This window comes from Larimichthys crocea, chromosome VI, assembly GCF_000972845.2.
Source record: "Larimichthys crocea isolate SSNF chromosome VI, L_crocea_2.0, whole genome shotgun sequence".
In the NCBI taxonomy this organism is placed as follows: Eukaryota; Metazoa; Chordata; class Actinopteri; family Sciaenidae; genus Larimichthys; species Larimichthys crocea.
This window is the reverse complement of record NC_040016.1, coordinates 5372880-5392939: the sequence shown is the minus strand read 5'-3', so window position 1 is coordinate 5392939 and position 20060 is coordinate 5372880. Positions and strand designations below refer to the sequence as shown.

At 41.5% G+C, this 20060-nt stretch overlaps 3 protein-coding genes across 7 annotated transcripts; 1 reads left to right on the top strand and 2 right to left on the bottom strand.

Annotated features, from left to right (window-relative positions):
• Nucleotides 1-569: 569 nt before the first annotated feature.
• Nucleotides 570-6398, bottom strand: cyld2 (cylindromatosis (turban tumor syndrome) 2). 2 transcript variants are annotated; one of them, XM_027279876.1, is made up of 14 exons: nucleotides 6316-6398; nucleotides 5404-5901; nucleotides 4985-5114; nucleotides 4102-4343; nucleotides 3847-4012; nucleotides 3123-3255; nucleotides 2830-2934; nucleotides 2568-2647; nucleotides 2363-2429; nucleotides 2146-2278; nucleotides 1942-2050; nucleotides 1710-1828; nucleotides 1420-1624; nucleotides 570-1134 (listed from the first exon to the last, which is right to left on the bottom strand). In XM_027279876.1, exons 2-14 carry the CDS (start codon nucleotides 5836-5838, stop codon nucleotides 929-931), a joined length of 2130 nt encoding a protein of 709 aa, XP_027135677.1. In that variant the 5' UTR covers nucleotides 5839-5901; nucleotides 6316-6398; the 3' UTR covers nucleotides 570-928. The 2 variants fall into 2 exon arrangements, with proteins under 2 accessions (XP_027135677.1, XP_010754200.2); XM_010755898.3 differs by lacking the exon at nucleotides 6316-6398 and adding an exon at nucleotides 6154-6309.
• A 534-nt stretch (nucleotides 6399-6932) lies between these two features.
• LOC104939561 (glutathione hydrolase 7-like) lies at nucleotides 6933-10896 on the bottom strand. Of its 4 annotated transcripts, none has more exons than XM_027278917.1 (15): nucleotides 10699-10896; nucleotides 10380-10594; nucleotides 10155-10306; nucleotides 9817-9934; nucleotides 9664-9731; nucleotides 9502-9575; nucleotides 9227-9408; nucleotides 9007-9094; nucleotides 8785-8918; nucleotides 8612-8700; nucleotides 8297-8422; nucleotides 8081-8198; nucleotides 7857-8006; nucleotides 7675-7771; nucleotides 6934-7588 (listed from the first exon to the last, which is right to left on the bottom strand). In XM_027278917.1, exons 1-14 carry the CDS (start codon nucleotides 10811-10813, stop codon nucleotides 7703-7705), a joined length of 1698 nt encoding a protein of 565 aa, XP_027134718.1. In that variant the 5' UTR covers nucleotides 10814-10896; the 3' UTR covers nucleotides 6934-7588; nucleotides 7675-7702. The 4 variants fall into 4 exon arrangements, with proteins under 4 accessions (XP_019127487.2, XP_027134718.1, XP_027134719.1 ...); XM_027278918.1 differs by having other exon boundaries at nucleotides 10155-10317; nucleotides 10478-10594; XM_019271942.2 differs by lacking the exon at nucleotides 10380-10594 and having other exon boundaries at nucleotides 6933-7588; nucleotides 10155-10317.
• A 5405-nt stretch (nucleotides 10897-16301) lies between these two features.
• On the top strand, nucleotides 16302-19784 carry snai1a (snail family zinc finger 1a). Its single transcript, XM_010755877.3, has 3 exons — nucleotides 16302-16614; nucleotides 17122-17640; nucleotides 18323-19784. Exons 1-3 carry the CDS (start codon nucleotides 16539-16541, stop codon nucleotides 18505-18507), a joined length of 780 nt encoding a protein of 259 aa, XP_010754179.1. The 5' UTR covers nucleotides 16302-16538; the 3' UTR covers nucleotides 18508-19784.
• Nucleotides 19785-20060: the final 276 nt, after the last annotated feature.

Below are 20060 nucleotides of genomic sequence, written 5' to 3'. Positions count from 1 at the left end.
TGTGTATGTGTATTTCGGGGTTAAAATGCATGTCAAAAAAAAAAAAAAAAAAAAAAAAAAAAAAAGAGTGAAAAAAGAATTTCCCCCTTGAGGGATTAATAAAGTATCTCTTCTTTATTCAACTCTTGTCCACAAGAGGGCGTTACAGACCATATTACCTAATGAGGCTCACCTGTCCCCACAGGACATCAAGGCACTATTACGTGCAGTGACTCAGTCACAAGATTCAGTGAAGACTTTTTCACTTACACACTCTAAAAAGCTGTTAAACCATAAACATAAGACAGTGTATTTTAAGAGCTTCTGTGTGATTAAAACAAAATAATCTACTACATCTCAGTGCTAATTATGTTTTGCCTTATTTTTAATTTTTTTAATATAGACTTTTTCAATTTCTTTTATATTTTATCAAAGATCTTAAATATCCACACATAGTACAGTTATTTAGAGCAAATACAATACAACCGTACATGTAATTTACAATCTTCATGTAGGTTATATGACCTGAGGTCTCAGTGAGTGTTTTAGGTCACAATTAAAGTTCAAGATTATGCAACAAGTGTTTGAGTGGATTTATGTTTATTTTATTGCCTCTTATTCTGTAGAAAATTAAAGTTCAAGTCATGAAAATCACTGACATGCCACAAAGTCCTTTAATGTTTGAATAAATAATGTGATAGTGTAACAACAGCCAAACATTCAAGAGATAAAGAAGGTTTTGTCAAGTTTTAGTTCATTCTTCTGTCCTTATACATCAACTTTGACTCAGATCATTCAAAGTCTGAACAACAGTATTGTTGTTCCCTGATGAGCTTAAAAGCATCCATTTCAGTTCCTGCTGTTTGGATGTGATACCGAGGCACAAAATCTTGCATGCAAGGTTATTAAGGCACTGTTATGGGAACATTGTGTCCTCGCCCTCAAATGTTTAAGACTCCTGATGGTTTGGTTTTGAAAGTGGCTTGACTGGGTTCTGGTATAAAAACATGTAGGAGTCACACAGCAGCCTGTGAAGGAGTTCAGGAGCCTGGGAGGGGTTCACATGAGCCAGCTCCTCCTCTGGCTGGGACAGAAAGTCACCCAGCTCTGGACAGACTCGAACCTCAGGAATGTTGTAGCCATGCTGATCATCACCTGTAAGGAAGAGACTCAAGATTAGACATCAGCACAAGAAGAGATAAAGAACTGTCAGAGACGTCAGACTGTGACTTTATCTGTTGCACTCGAGGCTGCGTTATCAGAAAATAAGGCAGTCATGGGTGACTATTTCTTAGAAGAACTAAAACACGTCAGAGTTTGCACGAAGATCAGAATAAAATTACTTGTTTGACAATTCTGTAAAATAATGGAAGAAAAGCCAAGAAACTATCCATATTTAAAAAAAAAACAAAACAAAAAAAAAGCTGAAATCTATCTTACCACATCTGTCTGCCATGCTGTCAAAGAAGAGCCAGGAGTGAGGATCTGGGCCGTATTTGACAAAAGACACATAGTGGCTGGTGTGAATGCAGAGCACAGCAAACAGCTGCATCGTTTGTCTGGATACAGGAGAATCAGAGGCCACATCTGCTGGTGCTGCTAGAGCTTTGGGGGAGTGACCCTGCCGTGAGTGATGAGCGTGCACCTGAGAGAAAAATAAAGAGTAAAAAGTTTTATACTGCAGTTTTTGTCTGAGATATTTTAGATCTAAAAATGGCCACATAGCTTACCTGTGTGTTGCATGTAGTGCAATACTGTTTGATTCTCCCTGGCTGCATTTTGCGATCTGGTAGACACTGAAGACACTCGTACTCTGCCAAATGCCCACAGATGAAACATTCCCTCGGAGCTGTTGAAAAAAAAAAAAACAGATGACCCATAAATATCTTTCAACGCTACATTAAAAGCATTCAGTCACATCCTATATGATTTAAATTAGTGCTGATCATGTCTGCTCCTCACAGTTGTATAGGAGATCTGTGATGTCCAGCTCAGTGGATGGAATGATGTGAGAAAACATCTTGTACTTGTTTCCAAACCTTGGCATGTGAATCATTAAACAGGACGGCATCTGAGGGACATACAGGAAAGGCAAGAGAGAAACTTGATGAAGCCACATGTTTTAATTGAAAAAATAAAAATAATAAATGAGGAGCATGTACTTACCTCTTCAAACTTGAGGTCACCTGACAAGCAGGATGTGTCCAACAGCTGTTGGACAGTGGGCATCTGTCCCATCTGCTCCTTTTCCAGGAAGATCTGGAAAGTGTAGGCACCCTGAGATGTTTCTCCTCTTGATCTAAAAAGGAAACAATTTAAGTGACTCAACTTTCTACAATCAAATAGGGCAGGATATTTACTTGTGAGCAGCTTGGGTTCTTACCTGAGCTTCAGCAGTGGCTCCATGCAAAGGACTTTCTGAAAGAGGACTATGATGAACTCCTCTGGGTCTGCAATGAAACAAGCAATTAAGAAAAAAAAAATGCAGATCTGTAACATCAGGCTTAAAGTATGTTATATCAAAACGACTAAAGGCCTTCTATTAGAGCATGTTTTTAACAATGCATGTTACAGATATGGGTGTGTACCTTTTTCCTCTGTACGGAAGGTGTCGCAGCCAAGCTGTTTACGGAAATTCATCACACTCTCAGCAGGCACAAAGCCTTGTCTGCAAAAAATACATTAGCCATCAAGAAACAAACTTCACATGCTGGAGAAGCTGCACACACAAATACACAAGAGTCAACACAAAGACACACCTTCTTAGTTTTGAACATATGCTTGTCATAATTTTATTGTTTTGTAGATTAAATGACAATACAACTCATTTGAGAAACAAACTGTTTATACCTGCGTAAACGGTTGACTATTTTTCTAAGAGTGCAGGTCATGGGTTGCTCTGTGTCACCAGGCTTCTGACAGATATTGTCCAGGGTCACAGCTGAGCTGAACAAACTGAGTAAAAAAACAAACAAACAAACAAAAAAAAAACATGTTTTAACATCAGCTCTTATCTGAATGAAGTTCACTATGCTCATTTAATTGTACATCTCCGCTAAAGAAAATTATTAAAGTACATCTGAGCCAGAACAGCATGCAACTTGAGGATTGCATGCCCCAAGGAGTGGTGTTACTGGTTTTACCTGAAGAGTGTGGCATCAAGGTAACAGGAGTTGATGTGACCCTGAATCCCTTTCATTCTTCCTACTAACAAAGACAAGGCCTCTGATTCAAGGATAGGTGGTGCATCCTCCTCAGAGTCCTCGAATGGAGGAACTAAAAACAGTAAACACAAACAAATGTTCTTCTCAAATGACATTTTAAAAAACAGACTATTATTTCAACTGTAGCTTCTGACTGGGCTTGCACACAGACCCGCAAGGACAATAATTAATCTGCTTCTCCAGAACAGGAAACTCACAGGATTGTCAGAAATGTTCCACTGATAGTGTTGCAAAACGTGCATTGTTTTGAGTGCCAAAGGCTAGTTAAACTTATTAGAGACAATGATTAGCGGTTGTTCTTTTCATTTGCGTACAGCCTGTGACTCAACAGGGTGCCAGGTTCAAAACCGATACTGTGAAGCTATGACAGGTAAAGAGAAGAATTAAAAACATCTATCCCTAAAGCTGTATGTGATAACGTTATATAGTCCTAATCAAGAGTCCTCCAGTACTCCTCAGTACAAAACAGAAAATTTGGAGGAATGTTAAAATGACGCATTTAGCTTAACTGTATTTTTTACCTTTGTTACATTTTACTTGTAGACATTAAGATTTTATTTTGAAAAACACTTCATGTGGAGCATTAAAGGAAAGATATGTACACTGTAAATTTTAAACAGCTTGTGTATGCGAGTTGTCTAACCTGGAGGTATTTCGGTGGGTTTGGGGGTCTCCCATCCTGGAGAGGAGCTGAACCTGCCATCAGGGCTGCACTTTGTGACGGGAACAAACAACGCCCTGTTCCCCTTGCAGGTGAAATACCTCTGGCTTCCGTACTTCCCATCAGAGCAGCCGTTCACCTCATAGTCCTGAAACAATGAAAACCAAATCAGATATGAGGCGTCTTGATGGCCAAAGCCCACACAAGTATTGATTGTATGCAATTTTACTCACTCACCAATTCAATCCCAGCCCATTCATCAGTCTTCCCTCCAAGGACCCCTAACCACCGGACCACCCCGTACACAGTAACCCCTGTGTTGGACATCACCTCCACCATGGACCCCACCTCCAAAGGAACATGAGATGTGCTTAAACTTTGAACGACACTCTGCTCCATATGTTTCTCCCTCACTTGTCTTGCATGAGATCCCATATTTGGCATGGAGTTGATACGCGTCACTCCATTCCTGTCCAGATCTGGAGAAAGGTAAGGAGGGTGTGTGTGGGGGGGTGAAGAGGATGATGGTTAGAAAGTCATATGACATTTTTTGTTAGGCTTGTCACATGCTGTCTCATTAGACAGACACTTCAGGAGGGCAGAATGTGCAACACCAGCAGACCATTTGATGTTTTACATTCCAGAGCAACAACTAGTTTTTCCAGTTGCGCATGGGGGCCGCAAATTTTAAAGAGGCAGTGCGTAGGATTTTGTGGCATCTGGCCATGTCATTATTCTTTGAAACTTGCCTGTTTGACCCTCTCCTTCAAACTTGAAGGACAAATGACAGTGGCCACAAAATGCTCTATCTAGTGCCAGTGTTTAGTGTGTCTGTTCTGGGCCACTGAAGAAACAGAGGTTCTTTATGACAGACTGCACTGAAAGGGACAGGAAAATGATACATATAAAAAGGCTTATTCTAAACTAAAAACATAACGTTTCTTATTTTCGGGTGACACACCAATGAACAGCTGCATTTTACTGCCTGATTTTTTTTTGTATAAATAAGGAATTTAGTTTGATAAGTTAATTGAGTAGACCACAAAGTATTTAGTGTTTGAGAAATGTCTCTTGACTTAACAAGAGACATGCAAGCTGTAACTTCTACTGCTTTACTTACTCCCATATTGGCCGTCTTTCCAATGCAGTCCGAGGGGAGTGGAGTAAGATGGGACCACCTGGATGATGTCTGCAGCACTGAACATGGGCAGAGGAGCAGGTTTCCTGGATGACGTTTTGTTTTCATTGTCCTACAAGGAAGACAAACAGACATGTGACACTCGATGTCCAGAACAGAGATGAACACTGCGTGTGTGGAAGTGTACATTTCACATGCGTGTGTACATTTCACGCCAGTGACACAGAGTTATGTATCTCTCTGGCAATCTTTCAACTTTGCCTAAAGATGTACACACGGTTACATTTGTGTATCTCTGGAATTGTGACCCTGCTATCTTGTTCTTTATCCCAGGTACACACACTTTAAAGCTGCAAGTTTAAAAAAAATTTTTTTTTTTAAAAGCAATCAAGTTCACCTACCACAAATTCCACCTCAAAGCCAAGCATGAGCAGGTCATCTTTATTCTCCTTTTTCCCAATTTGCATGAGGTTCTTCACCACCGCGGGCATATGTCCCTTCTTATGCTTCACAACCACCAGGTCATCCTGAGTCAGCTCGCAGATGGCAGAGAACAGCTGGGGGTTACACAGCAGCTCCAGGCGTTTGCTTGCGGCGGAGACGAAGAGCAGGAGCTGGGCCTGGTGGCGGGTCAGAGGGTATGTGTCCTCCCTCTTCACGATGCCTCCACTCTTGGGACTCCCCGCGTTGCTGCCTCCGCAGTACAGAAGCCCCATCAGCTCCCCGCGCTGCGTCTCCGCCTCCACACGGCCGATGCACCCGCGGCAGAAGCCTTTCCTCGACTTCCCGCGTATCACGATGAAAAACTTCTCCTTTACTACAGGTCTGGGCTCCATTGAAAGCTCTTAATCCCACCAATGTACTCCGTTAAACCGAGTTGACGCAGGTAATAATCTCACCTGTGCAAACACAACAGGAGGACATTTAAACCTTACCGAGCTAAAAGTTCAATATTAAGCTGCGAGGAAATAATTAACACGAGAATGTCGAATAAAAAAAAAAAAACTTCCTGGTTAACATTATGTATATATATTTTAAATAAATCCAAACAGGAAGTAGCTTCAATTAGGATGTAGGATACTCCACCTGCTTAAACAAACAGAGCTGCTCTGTAATGTTATCTACTACACTTGGCTTCAAACTTCACTTACTGTTTTTTATTCGTCGAGAACAATTACTGCGAGACCAGCTGCTCCATCATTACCACATGAATTAACCTCTCGCGAAAGCAGGTGATTCAAACAACGTTAGACGTCGCTCACTCGTTGGTTTCAGGGCTAGGTGAGGTAACCTGCGCATATTTAAATACTGACCTGCATGTGACCGCCGACGCCCACTTGGCAGCTCCCAATGTTTCCGCCTCTCGTCCAGGCCAGTTTGAGCTGGAGGAGAGACGGAAACATTATGACTGTAGAGTTACTAATAAAAGGGAGGATATTGTTGACTACATCTTACATTAAATCTACGTCTTAAATTGTAAGTGACAGCTAATTAGACATACAACAACCGCCCATTAATGCGTGTATTAACCAGTAAACTGTGCAACAAGTGGCACCAAAGTCAGCTGTGTTTCTACCATGGACTATATATATATATATATATATACTATATATATATTATATAATATATATATATATATATAAAATCTATGTTTTTTATGCATGTGTCTGCGCTCTGTTGATACACTGAGACAGCAAACTGCACACAATATATAGTGACACATTATGACCTTCTATTCTTGTCCCTTGTGACCTAAACTGCTCACTGTTGTTAGATTTTACATTAAGATAAACCCCAAAATAACCCAGTGCAGTTTAATATCTCAATAAAAAAAAAATATGTTGGTATGATAAAACACAACAAGTCTCAATCTGCTTTAAGGCTTCATAGTCATCTTAAGGTCGCCATACTTATACCTCAGTGGTGGAATGTTACAAGCAGCTACAAAGGAAGCGTCACATATTTAGTATTTAGGTAACCTAAGTGCAATGTTTTTGAGTGACATGTTTGTCTGCATGCAGACATGTGACATGTCCTAGCGTGTGATGCAGCTGGTATTCTCTGACAGTATCTTGACTGCACATCAGCTTTACATAACACTCCTCATTTTCTTCAGCATGCATATGCATGGTGGCCTTTATCTGTCATCCTTTATTTAAAATTCCACCAACAAATATCAGATTAGAGCTCAAGTATGATGAGGTGAGACAGTTCATATGAAAAGGCAGTTTTGGCTTCTTTAATACAAAGTGATTGTGGGAGGAATGCCCCCTGCTGGCTGGTGATCACAGTAACAACACTGGAGAACAACAGCCATAAACTTAGATCATAGAATGTAACAACAGCTCATCCATCTTTCATTCAATTTCATAAGCCTTTTGAAGTTGTTTGTGAAAAAAACACAAAGTTTATGTGGTCAATAAAACTATAAGATCAGATGACTGAGGTGGTGCTATGGCTGTAATGGCATTTTTGTTCTTCAGGATTCCCTGGACAGCAGAGTTCATCTTTACTCTTTGAACTTTAAGGTCCTTCTCATGCAGAAACGGCACATGTTTTTTTGGAAATTCAGCTGATGACACACTTCTGCAAATCAAGAAATGACTAAAATGAACAACTAATGCAATAGCAATAAAGGAAAGGTCAACTCCTGAATACTGTTTCATACTTACAATCAACAGTAAGTATGTGTGGTTGAAATCAGGGATGGAGTCTTCTCCAAAAGAAGCTGTCATTTTTCTCTTTATGGAAGGACAGTGCACTGATCACCTAAAACACACAAAAGTCTAAACCTTTGTATTAAAAGATCCTGATATCTTACATTTGAAGCAGAATCATCCAAATCTGATCAAACCTGGGTGATCTCATTCAAACTTTGCTGTCCACCTGGACTGCTTAGTGCCACATGGATCCCACATTTATGCCACACTGGCACCAATATTGTGGGCATGAGAGTTGATAGGGGCCGGTTTCCCGACTGGACTCTGTTGAACTGTTGAACTCTCTATAGCACAAATGGTAAACAGTGAGCTATATTTAAAACAGCACTTTGTAAAGATTTTTATAATGGTAATGCACCTGGTTGGTTAAGGGTTGCCCTCTGGTTTTGTTCGGCCAGGAGAAGTCAAGAATGAGACTGTTGAGAATGACACCTGACCGTGTTATGATCCTGCTCCCGAATGGCCTGTTTAAGGAACTGCAAGATCATGAAGACAAGAGATAAGATAAAAGAATGTTGTTGTGCCCTACAGCACATTCCACACAATCCCTTCTTTTGTGATCATTTACCTTTACCTTGCTGTTGATACGATGAGGTCATCTGGTCCCATTACAACTACTTGTCCAGCGGTCACCTCTGTCTGCAGGGGGTGAACAGTGGAGGAATTGGTCCTCTGGCAAAACACTTCAGCTTTACTCTTACTTTAGTGAGAGAAGATTAACACGAAATATTAGGATTTATCACATTTTACTTCAGCTGAATAAGTGCTGAAATGTGAAATGCTGAAATCTTGATAATTTTAGTCATTTTTCACTAAAAATGGATATGATCGATATAAATTATTTTAGTTGCATCCTGATTCACAGTTGTGATTGCATAATGTGGTTTACCTCAGCATGTCAGAGAGCAGCTCCGTCACCAAAGAGTTATATTTAGGGTCCCCCAAACCACTGGCCAAAACCAAAGCTGGTTTCAGAGCCTTAATAGGGAGGAAATATTTTTATGTAAGAGTGCTATCATTTCAGTCAGGCCATAATATTTAAAATGATTTGTAATCTAGCACCTCAGCAATCCATTGGTGTGTTTGATTTTCTGTGTTGTTGTTATTCTCATTGAGATGGATGCCCTGCAAAAGATTGAGCGCTGATAACAAAGCTGCACCAGCAGATGGGGGAGGAGGAACTTGAATGATAAACTCTAAGACAAGAGTAAAACAATATTGATTAGGGTATCAAGAAAACATGCAATTTTTTCAGTGTGTTGTTGAACAATGTTTTTACCTTACCATTAGACAAGCCTTCCACTGGCTGTTCAACTTGTACACTGTAGTTACTGATGTCGCCTCTGGTCAGGACACCTCCATTAGCTCGCAACTTTGTAGGAAAACACAGAAAAAGTCATCACATTGCTGACATTTAAACGCTAAACCGAGAACGGAGGCAAATTTCACCCTATGATTTTGACAATTAAAACCAGATCCTTTCAGTGTGTGGATGTCAATTCACCTCATCCTCCATCTCTTGTGTGAAGATCCCATCATAGAAGTTTGACAGCCCGGCCTCTAAGACTCCAGCCAGACTGGGCATCCTCAGAAATGAACCAGGACGCAGAGCTTGGCCATCTGGGAAGAATGTGTCCCTGAAGCGTTGCGATAGCTGCTCATCTTTTACCTTTGATACAGCCTCAGCTGTAAGAATTACGCAAATGAGCTACATCCTGGTATATATGACCCTCAGGCAATCTCAGTTTGTTATATTGTAGATGGTTAAATTTGACTTACCAAGACTGAAAGATACATTGAAACCTTCTTTGGCAACAGCAGCAGCTCGACTGACCAGATCCTCCCAAGAAAGACTGCAAAGATTTTAATGGTAAGATGTGTTTGACTTAAACATTATACATAAATTTCACTTCATGTAAAGTCTCCCTTCCTTCCTCCTACCTTCCATACAGACTGTGGGCATGGTGTAACCCTCTGAGCATACCTGGCACTCCCACATACAAACCTGCCTGAACGATTGACATAACATTATGCATGCTCAGTAACAAAATCAAAGAGTAGTGAATGGTAGCTCCCTCCCTACCTTTATATTACCTTCAGTTCGGAAACATTTTGTAGCATCTCCTCTTTAAGGTTTTTAGGTGCAGTTCCCTGAAAGTTTATCACCCTGGTTTTATTCTTGTGGATGTCATGAACCATCATCACCCCACCTCTACAGAAAGAAAAAGGGATGAATTTGTAATCGGACACATCAGTGTATAAGGGTTTTGTGTGAGCAAGTTTTTCCTCACTCGAACCGAGGGTCTAAGGACAGAGGGTGTCACTCCCTGTACAGATTGTAAAGCCCTCCGAGGCAAATTGACTTTGTGACTTTGGGCTATACAAAACAAAATTGATTTTGATTTGATTTGATAATTTATACTATATCATACCCGCCAACACCTGACGCATGTGGATGCACCACACCCAAACACAGAGCAGCAACGACGGCTGCGTCCACACTGGACCCACGATCATGAAGGACTCGCTGGCCGAGGGCAGTGCAGTGGTCATCATCTGACACTAACATGCCTTTTACAAACACCTGAGAAGTAACTGTAATGAGGTTAAGTAACACAGTTGTGGTACACTTCGATATGTTATACAACATGACATACCAAACTCTCCAATAAGTAAATATGCAGGATCAGAGAAATGGTCACTCCAATGACAAAGGTGATAGACACAGCATAGACAGTAATTAATGTGTTCTGACTTGGGTAGTCCTTCTCAGTCTCTTTGACGTCTGAAAGGCTTCGGTCTAACAGATGTGGGCTACCAGAGACTAGCTGTTTCAGAGGGATCTCCTTTGGGAGGTGGCTGAGATGTGTGGCTAGAACAAGGAAACACATTTTAAACCTTTACCACAGAGGAAAAGAGTTGATCCTGCCTTTTTATTCCTTTGACCTCTAATCATCATAATGTGGATTTACTCACCTTGTTTTTTATCCGAGTCACAGGTGAAGTCACTTGGTGATGAGCTGTGATGAGCACAGCTTTTGTAACTCAATGTTAAGTGCTGATTGAGTTTTATTTCAGGAGAAACATCCATCCTTGCTATATTTCCTCAGGACTAAGTTAAAAGAACACAATAGGCCTTCTATTTGTTAGTCTATCCCTCAGCTCAATGTGCAATCAGACACAGCAGGTGCAATTAGCTCCCAGCCAATGAGATCTCAACATTTGCATCCATCAAACTGTGAGCAGTTCAACGTCATTTGGACATTAGACGAATAAATAAAGAACAAGCTGCAATCATATTTTTTATTGACGTATAAAAAATGGTTTTAAACCAAATACATAGAGGTAAATGCATGTCGATACACAAATCACATGACACTGTCCAAAATGTTAGAGCATACATTTTGCATAGGCTGCACTTTTCTCATTCACATGCACACAAATAAGAAAAACATGGCACATCTCATTTCATGAGGTGAACATTCCAGATTCATATACAGTACGAGTTATAATGTAGCTGCCTACAACCTGGTGAGAGTTGTCAAGTGTCGTAATGAGTTACATCAAGATTAGATGTATAGCTTATATCTAAATTAGACTAACGTGTGTGTGTGTGTGTGTGTGTGTGTGTGTGTGTGTAGGTGTCTATTGCAGCCTGTGTTTAATAAGTATATGACGAGTGTTGTGAGAACATTTGTGGTCGTACAGCCCTCAGTGGCTGAGGTGGCGCAGTCCTGGCTGTTGAAGGTGGAAGGAGTGATGTTGAACACCTTGGCGAATACGGTTCTGGCGTTGGATGGCATTACGGGTCATGTGGTGTCGGTCTGTCCAAGTCTTATCCTTCTGAATACAGGTTAACTGTGACACTTCCACCAAGGTTTTAAGCTGAGAAACAGATCCTGTGTTCGCTCGACTGGTGGAGCTGCTGCTTTGAGCTGCAGGCTCTGAATCTAGTGGGCTAGAAACAAACACAAACAGGTATGCATAATCTGTTTAGATTTATTATACAATTAAGTTATTTTCCCCTCAAGTTTAATATTTTAACAATTTCTTGATGTTGATATTCTACATGTGGACTCACCTGAGGTCAGACTCCATGTTTGCAACTGTGTCTTCATGAGGAGCAAAGTTTGAAGGATGGGTGTCAGTCAGCTCTGCACCCTGGTTCTCTACTGAACCAGCCTCTGTGGACACAAAATGGAGTTTTGTCATATAATGCTGGTAAATGAAAAAAATGCAATTGAACACAATTACAGATGTCTATAAAAGATATGCTTAATTGTTTGGCTTAATTGGCGTACAGACAAGTCCTCCATCATGGGTCTATCGTGACATCACCATACAGTTCAGTGCATAATATGATTACTTAGTATAATTTTGCATAAAATGCCAGATTAGAAGTAATTATGGGATCAAGAATCATTTCAACCATACTGCCAGTGCCCTTCTTTGTCCTCTCATCAACATGGACAGCCCTGTCATATTAACGTTGTAAGGAAACACTGGAATAATCTACAAACTATGCCATGTGACACTGTATATTTGTATAACCAGTTATTTTATGATATTCTATGTAAAAATAACATGCTGTGTGACTGACCTTGATGGCTGACAACAAGCCATCCTTCCTCTACAACTTCTCCAGACTTGACATCTTCAGGGGTCTCCTCTTCTCCCCCAAAAAGCAGACGGGTGATCGTTTTGAACATCACTAGTTTCTCTTTGTCTCTTCTTAAGGTGTCTTTGTCCCTGTCCTCCTTCCCGTCTTTGTTCAGCAGGAAGCTCGGGTGTTACAGGAGTCTTTATCTGCTAAAGACAAGAACAAAACTGGCTCATATGGAGTCACATATACATGTTCATATCTTGATGTACACTAGCTCTAATCCCTCCTTGACTGTTTGGGAGTGGGTGAGAGACCCTTCCTGCATTATTATTTTTCAAAATTCAAGCAATCTGGGTCAGCTGACTAGGCTGTCCAATGACGTTTCTTGTTATACAGTGGGTTGAATAATAAAGCCCACTCCCCAAGACTTTCATTGTTAGGGTCCATCTGTCTCTCGATATATGGGGGAGGGGCTCATTTTAACATTATGTCAGTGCAAAAACCTGGTCTGCACCTTTCGTTGAACTAACATTGCACGTTTAGCCATCGCAGTGAAGTATCCTCTGCAGTGCACAATGACTGTGCTGCTGCTGTTGACTCATAGTCATGCAGTGAGGTCATACATATCACATGCATATATATCACAGGCTTTAATACACAGCTGTACACAGAGCTGAACTGGCTGAATTTATTTTAAATGTGTCAGGTATTTGGGTCATGCAGTAATATGTCGGCTGCAACCAAAGCAGCCAGAGACAAACAGTGACAGTCAGCAGTACGCATCAGTGGTAATAATCGAATAAAATGTGTCTCTAATGTGATCAGCTGTGATAATAGATGCCTCTTTATTGTCTAACGTACGCAGTGTGTAAACTAGATGTGGCTCTGCAGTGTCCTTACCTGCTGTTTGAGTGTTTCTCAGTTTTCAGTCGCAAAGCATTATGGAGATTCAGTTTGCAAATATAATATAGGACCTTTAAATGTCGATAAGCCTGTGTGAAAGCATACAACTAGTGAAAGCAAACAAGTCTGTTGTTGTTTTGTATTTTCAAATCTTCAACCGATCACGGACAGCAGAGGGCACGCCCATGACCTCGCCCACTTGGAGGAACCCGCCAATCAGAGAGCACAGACTGAGCATGCGCTTTGATTCAATTTTACTAAAGATACAATTGCCAACATAAACTTCATGTTACGTCCATTCTCCAAGTCTATTTGTGTAAAGTGTACTATGAATAATATACCAAATTATTCATTGATATTGAGCTGTTTGACTACGAACGCTCGTAGCGAGTTTCTGGTAAAAATAGTCTCTTGATGTATTTCTTGATGTATCCTGTTCATTATCACTGTGCTGTGTTTAGAGGCCAGGACCTTTGGTGACTCTTTGTCTCCACCTAGTGGTTCGTTCAGACTTCATTGAGACAACTTTACATTCTTTGGCCTCACTTGTATTGTAATAGTAAAATCTAGTTCAGTCTGAGACTACAAGTATTATTGATGCTCTATGAGAGAACGTGATGTTCTAGGTAAAAGATGGCACTTACAATTCAAATTTAGTACAATCCTGTCTGAAATATGACAACAAGCCATAACAAATGGAAGCAGAAAGTCTGTACAAACACTTGTGAGTTGTGGGTAATGTGGAGACGGGATGTTTCATGTATTTGGGCTATGGGAGAAACATGAATACTGAAAATAAAATAAACAAACTCAGAGAACAAGTATCAGAGCAAGAAATCACTTTCTCTGTGTAAGGCCATAATGACTATCACAGTACCACTGTGCAGCCTGTCCCAATCCCAGAACTGTACATTTCTCTTTATGGGAAGAATTAAATAAATTTCTGATTTGTAATTAGGATTACATATCTACAAAATAACTTTAACAGTGTCCATGGCATAGATTCCTGAGTTTTGCCATTGGTTTAACAGTTTAAGCCGCATACTGCTAAATATATGATAGTCCTACAGGAGTGTATTCGACATCACTGTTGAGTCAAATCTGTTTTTCACATCGTAAAACAAGTTGTAAGAAATGAATCAATCTAGCCTATTTCAGACGTACAAAGAACTGCATATCCATTGACGCAGCCAAAATGTTCATGAATTCTCTTACACATCATGACAGGCTGGGGGCTCGTTAATAAAAAACACATTAAAGCCAGAATCCTTGCACAAACAGATAATGAAACCCTGAGGACACAAAGCCACATGGATACCATCATTCTACTATTTTGTAAAAGTACAACTTAGTAAGCTGGGAAAAATTCATGAGACTGTGTCTCAAGGTATTACACAATATAGCTCCCCCACAAACCCATTCTTACGTTACACTGAAAACCATCTGAGCTACCAGAGCAAGATGGGGATTGTTTTACTCCCAGAAGACAAAGTAATTTTGACCAATCTTCCATTTCTCTCAGAGACTCCCAGGACTGGAAAAATTTACTGCAACACATAAGAAACTGGGTCAACCACCATTCCTTCTCACCAACATTAAGAGCCTGGTTCAATAGAAATCAGACTCGCAAACACAAGAGAACTGATGTGTTTTCTTGTTGTTTGTTGTCCTACTTGTCATTGTTGTGTGTCGTTGTTTTTCATGGTCTCAGCACATGCTATCCACACTTCATCAGGCCTAACATTGTGTTGTCATGTTATTTATAGACTGGTGTCATGTCTGTGTGTCATAAGAGCTGCCTGTCTTCTCTGTGTAGAGAGGCGGTCTGTTTCTATCTTCATGTTGTTTCACTTTTTAAATTTATTTTTGATGCTTTTATTCTGACATCTGTGCTGTCAGCTATTACCTGCCCAGGAGCTACAGATGAAAACGGGTCTTTCTGGCTAATTCTGGCAAATAATATGAAAAGCATTGTTCCTGTCAAATAAAGTAATAAACTAAATACATGCAGAACTGTGTGTTTACTGTATAATCATATACTTCCATATACTACTATTGTTGCTGTGATATTTCCCAATCCTTCTAAAACGTCTTGTTGGACTGCTATAATGTATCATTCCTCACAGTGCATAGCAGTTCGGCAGTCCATATTTTAATGATGCTTATGATGAGTGGACAGTCAGTGGGAGAAACATAACTGGTCATGTGTCACTACCCGCTTTCTTCCAGGAGATGGTGCAGGTGCTCTACTGTGACTTTTATTTGGCTCCAAGGCTGAGAGGTCCTGTGTGTCAGGGTGTAGCTTTATTAATGAAGTGTGGCAGGTCTGATGACACTGTGACGCCACTCAATGAAAACATGAACCAGGTTACAACAGAGGTTAGCCTGAAAACAATATTTTAGAGTAGAGAAGCTGAATTCAGACAATCCTTTTAACTTCAGTGTCATGGAAATGACAATTTAGCAGAAACAGTTCATTCGTGATGTTTTTATATTTAGGACTCACACCCTAACATGAGGGAAACACTGGTTACTAGAGTGTGGGAGAACAAGTGATTCAAAAGTGATTCATACTCATGCAGGTAGTGTGAACAGGTGATTCAAATCAATCTTAGGTTTAAATGCAGCTTTATGTACACTGTGATAGACTGGGGACCTGTCCTATAGGCCACAGAGGACAGTTTGTTATTCCTCACACATCAGTTTTGATACTAGGACCCCACTACCTGCGATGTAAAAAAAACAAACAAACTATAAAATAGTGGAATATTGTTCTTCATCACTTTTCCAGGTATACATATCGTATAATTGGACCACACAGTGCCACAGTGTGTGATTACAGTTTATAAGCCTGACGCGGTCATTTACATGCAGTGATTATAATCATTTGCTACTGTTTCCTTCACTTCTTCTTGTGTGCGGGTCGACACCAGCGGATTCCTGCGTGTGAACGCTGTGAGGCTCGTGTTTTTGTTGTTGTAAAGTGTGTGAGCATGAAGGCTTCATCCTGCGCACTTGAGCGCTGATACGGGAGGTGGGGAGGGCCCTCGGGGCGAGCACACCCCTACCGCTTGTGTCAGAGTATTTCAGAACAGAGGCCAGCATTTAGTCATTTTGTATGAAAGCTGCACACACACACTTGTCTGTCGAAGTCCACTCGAACTTGTGGACTATAGGAGGATATTTGTCATTTTCCTGCGGATCCCGAGGACCACGATTTGATTCACTTTGTTTGTTCCACTCTTGTAGAAACTGTGCGTCGTGACCACAGGATACTTTTACGCACGGTTCTTTTACACTCGCAGGGACAATGCCTCGATCTTTCTTGGTCAAAAAGTACTTCGCTAAACAAAAGCCAAACTACAGTGAACTGGAATGTCAGAATGGTGAGTTGGGAAGACTTTTCTTTCTTATTTGAATTCTGAAAGCATCCTTACAAAAAGTGGACAAACTATAGAAAACCACCTGTTTTCTTAAGTGTAGTTTTGACTTTTGACTTTTAGTATTGTGGGGAAACACTGTTATGTGCTTTTTGTGCCTGGTTCAACTACAAACCAGGCTACTCCCCGTTCAAGTCGGGGCCCGTTAGATGCACTTTCCCCCCTTTCTGCAACCAGACAGAGCTCCATTCATGTTACAAGCCCTTGTGAATACGTGGGAGGAAACGGCCCATGAAAGCTTCCCATGGCTCCAGCTTTATGCTTATTAACTGCTGAGAAAAACAAGAACGTATCATCAGAATAAATACAGACAGTTTGGGTGCAGTTGGTAAACGTTTGTAAAACACATATCAAATTGTGATTTTATCCTGTTTTGTTCTATAATTCAATCAAATGTCATTGGACTGTTTGTGTGCTGGCTGAATGTTTGAACCGCCCTCTCCCTTGTCTCAGACACTTTACTGGAGAGGTATCCTCTTGCTGAGCTCCCATCAGGGGACAACACCTCTGCTGCCACCTGCTTCACAACGGGTCTGGTGTGGGACCTGAGTGTCCTTCCCACCCTCTACCTACCCACCTCCCAAACAGAGCCCTCTGCCACCCCGGGCCCCCTGGACCTCAGCTCCCCCTCCAGCCTCAGCAGCAGTGCCAGCAGTTGTGGAGAGGAAGATGAAGGGCGCACCTCAGATCCCCCCAGCCCTGAACCCGTACACACATATGCCCCCCGTCAGAGGATGAAATGCACCGGGGTCATGCCTCACATCAGCCCCCCTGAGGAGGAGGAGGAGAGGGAGGCCCCTGTCACAGCAGCCAGGCCAGCTTTCCTCTGCAAACATTGCCCCAAAGAGTACACCAGCCTTGGGGCTCTGAAGATGCACATTCGCTCACACACCTTGCCATGTGTGTGCACCACCTGTGGAAAGGCTTTCTCCAGGCCATGGCTGCTGCGCGGCCACATCCGCACACACACAGGTAAGACCCGCCTCTAAAGATTTTCCACACAACATTACATATCCTTCCTTCCATGCTAAATTTTCATTTTATGACTGAGTCATGAGTGAGGAAATCAGTGTACATGTTGCTGTGAAAGAGTAAATCTGCCTTTGGGTTATTACTGAGTCAGCAGGTCACTCCTTTGTTATTTTGTGCTGTGAAGTGAAGGAGCAGGATATCCATGACAATCAGTTTGATGAGCTCCAACACTTGATCAGCAGACATTATCACAGTGAAGCCTTGCGCTCATTGATCACTCATTGTGTTTAATGTTGTAGCAACAATGGCTCGTCTGTTAATTATCTTATCACAGTCGCTGGGGAAGACGGCTGATTGAGAACACAGGAGTGACAAAAGGTTTAAAGGAATGTCTGAGGGCTCTCTGCTATCACTGAGCACTTAGTACCTGCAGCAACTTGTTAGTGTGCTAATCTCATTTGGCTCTGATTGAATCATGCTAATTCAGTCAGGCTCTGACCCCACCAGCCTACCATGTGCTTCTTCATTATCTTCAGAATGTGTTTGCGTGTGTGAGGTGTTAATGGAGGTCTCTTGTGAGTTCAGTGACACCTGACCACATGAGCACTGTCATTAAAGCCACATCTGAAAGGGGGGCCAGTGAAGTCATATGACACGTGTTTTGTCACTTTTTTCTATCCAGGTGAACGTCCGTTCTCCTGCCCCCACTGCAACCGGGCCTTCGCTGATCGCTCAAACCTGCGGGCTCATCTTCAGACCCATGCCGAGGTGAAGAAGTACCAGTGTGGCATCTGCTCTCGCACCTTCAGCCGCATGTCGTTGCTGCAGAAACACAGCTCCTCAGGGTGCTGCTCCACTGCAGTGTGAGGCACCATAGAGACAGACAGAGAGGACCCACACAGAGCTCAGGGCAGTGGAGGGCTAGTGGTCTACACAAGCCCAGCTGGCCTGTTTACTACCTGTAAGGCCACAAAGAGCATGAAATGGCCTGCTTTAAGAGACTTGGAGGGAATCAAGCCTCATTATTGGATCTGATATTACAAGCCTTTTTAGCTTCTCTACTCTGTGAAAAAAACAAACATCCGAGGAGCAGACTTCTTTCCTTCCAAACTAGATTGAGATCTTGAGGCTGGACCAAATCTGAACAGAGCAATCCAGACACTAACTTGATATCAGCCCCTTTGTTGCCATTGTGCCCATTCCAAAGACCAAATATGTAGCGAACTCACTGGGGTAAGAGGTGTTCTTTCCTGTCTCTGTCCTGGTGCCGGCCAGCTCAGGATCATGGCCTAGACACAGCTGCTGAGAGGTAGGGGTGCGTGGGTGGAATAAATCTCTCAGCGTGCCTCAAAACACACACACACACACATACACACAAAAGCAAATGCACACACAGCTGTCTCTGGTACTGTGGTGTAGATAGACGAGGTGCTAACAGGTGCTACAGCCATGACCTTCACTGGTTGATAGCAGGTGACTTCCACTGCCCTTAGTTTGCTTAAGAAAAAAGAGGAAGCATGTCATCACAAAAGAATGGCATCAGTTAGTCTTTTTTTACCAGTGGGGATGGTTTTAAGCCTCTATTTTGACTACATCCAAACCTTCTCTTTAATCCGATGGTTTTCAGAGATAGGACGTTCAGTCTGTTATTTTCCAAAGAAGCTTCACTTTGCAGCACCGCGCAACGTGGATGACAATGCAAGCCATGCACTCAAGGTTACCACAGTGTTAATAATAACAGCCAAAGCCATATTTTGTATCGTAAATGAATTAGTGCCTTGAAATTGTATTTCAAGTAATTGCTTTTGAAACCAAAAATGTGCCTTTCTTACCTCAGTTAGTATTTGTGGATTTAAAATAAACATGATTGCAGTATTAGTAGAAATGAGCACCAAACAGTTTAAATGCAGGAGGGCTGGGACCAAAGATGTTTAAGGTTTACGCTACAGAGACGTGGTTGTCTAATATGTGATCAGAACCCTGTAAATGGACAGTACAAAGATGATTTTTTAACTTTCCTAAACATTTTATGGCAGTGTTTTATAGTGCAATCTGCAGATGATGTGTTATTTCAATTTTGTACCATGCTTGTGTGTTCACTTCTATTTCTTGTATGTTGTAACTGATAAATTTTCATTCAATAAAGTAATTTATGTTTATTAAAACTTGCTCTGTCATTTGCATCAGCGCGAAAATCGGTTGTACGGTTTTACTGTATTTCTCCTTTGATAAGATCTGGAAATAGGTGCAGTCGAGAACGTTGGTTATAAAAGTTCTGTTAGATCATTAACTGGAAGATTTGATATTACGCGTGGAGAACGAACTGACCATTGTGGTGAAGCTGAATTTGCAGATGTGCAGGTGAACACACTGCGTGATGGATGGGAACAACTGATTGCACCTGCTTCCAGTTTCCACCT

What these genes read in the sequence shown, in the direction of transcription:
- cyld2 (XM_027279876.1), bottom strand. Translation starts at nt 5,838, where the DNA reads ATGGAGCCCAGACCTGTAGTAAAGGAGAAGTTTTTCATCGTGATACGC. An exon ending in ATAGTCAACCGTTTACGCAG is followed by an intron (nt 2,648 to 2,829) that starts GTATAAACAGTT and finishes TATTTTTTGCAG; the next exon opens with ACAAGGCTTTGTGCCTGCTG. An exon ending in CTTCCGTACAGAGGAAAAAG is followed by an intron (nt 2,430 to 2,567) that starts GTACACACCCAT and finishes GTTTCATTGCAG; the next exon opens with ACCCAGAGGAGTTCATCATA.
- LOC104939561 (XM_027278917.1), bottom strand. Translation starts at nt 10,813, where the DNA reads ATGGATGTTTCTCCTGAAATAAAACTCAATCAGCACTTAACATTGAGT. An exon ending in TGACTCGGATAAAAAACAAG is followed by an intron (nt 10,595 to 10,698) that starts GTGAGTAAATCC and finishes TCCTTGTTCTAG; the next exon opens with CCACACATCTCAGCCACCTC. An exon ending in CAATGTATCTTTCAGTCTTG is followed by an intron (nt 9,409 to 9,501) that starts GTAAGTCAAATT and finishes TAATTCTTACAG; the next exon opens with CTGAGGCTGTATCAAAGGTA.
- snai1a (XM_010755877.3), top strand. Translation starts at nt 16,539, where the DNA reads ATGCCTCGATCTTTCTTGGTCAAAAAGTACTTCGCTAAACAAAAGCCA. An exon ending in TGAACTGGAATGTCAGAATG is followed by an intron (nt 16,615 to 17,121) that starts GTGAGTTGGGAA and finishes CCCTTGTCTCAG; the next exon opens with ACACTTTACTGGAGAGGTAT. An exon ending in CCACATCCGCACACACACAG is followed by an intron (nt 17,641 to 18,322) that starts GTAAGACCCGCC and finishes TTTTCTATCCAG; the next exon opens with GTGAACGTCCGTTCTCCTGC.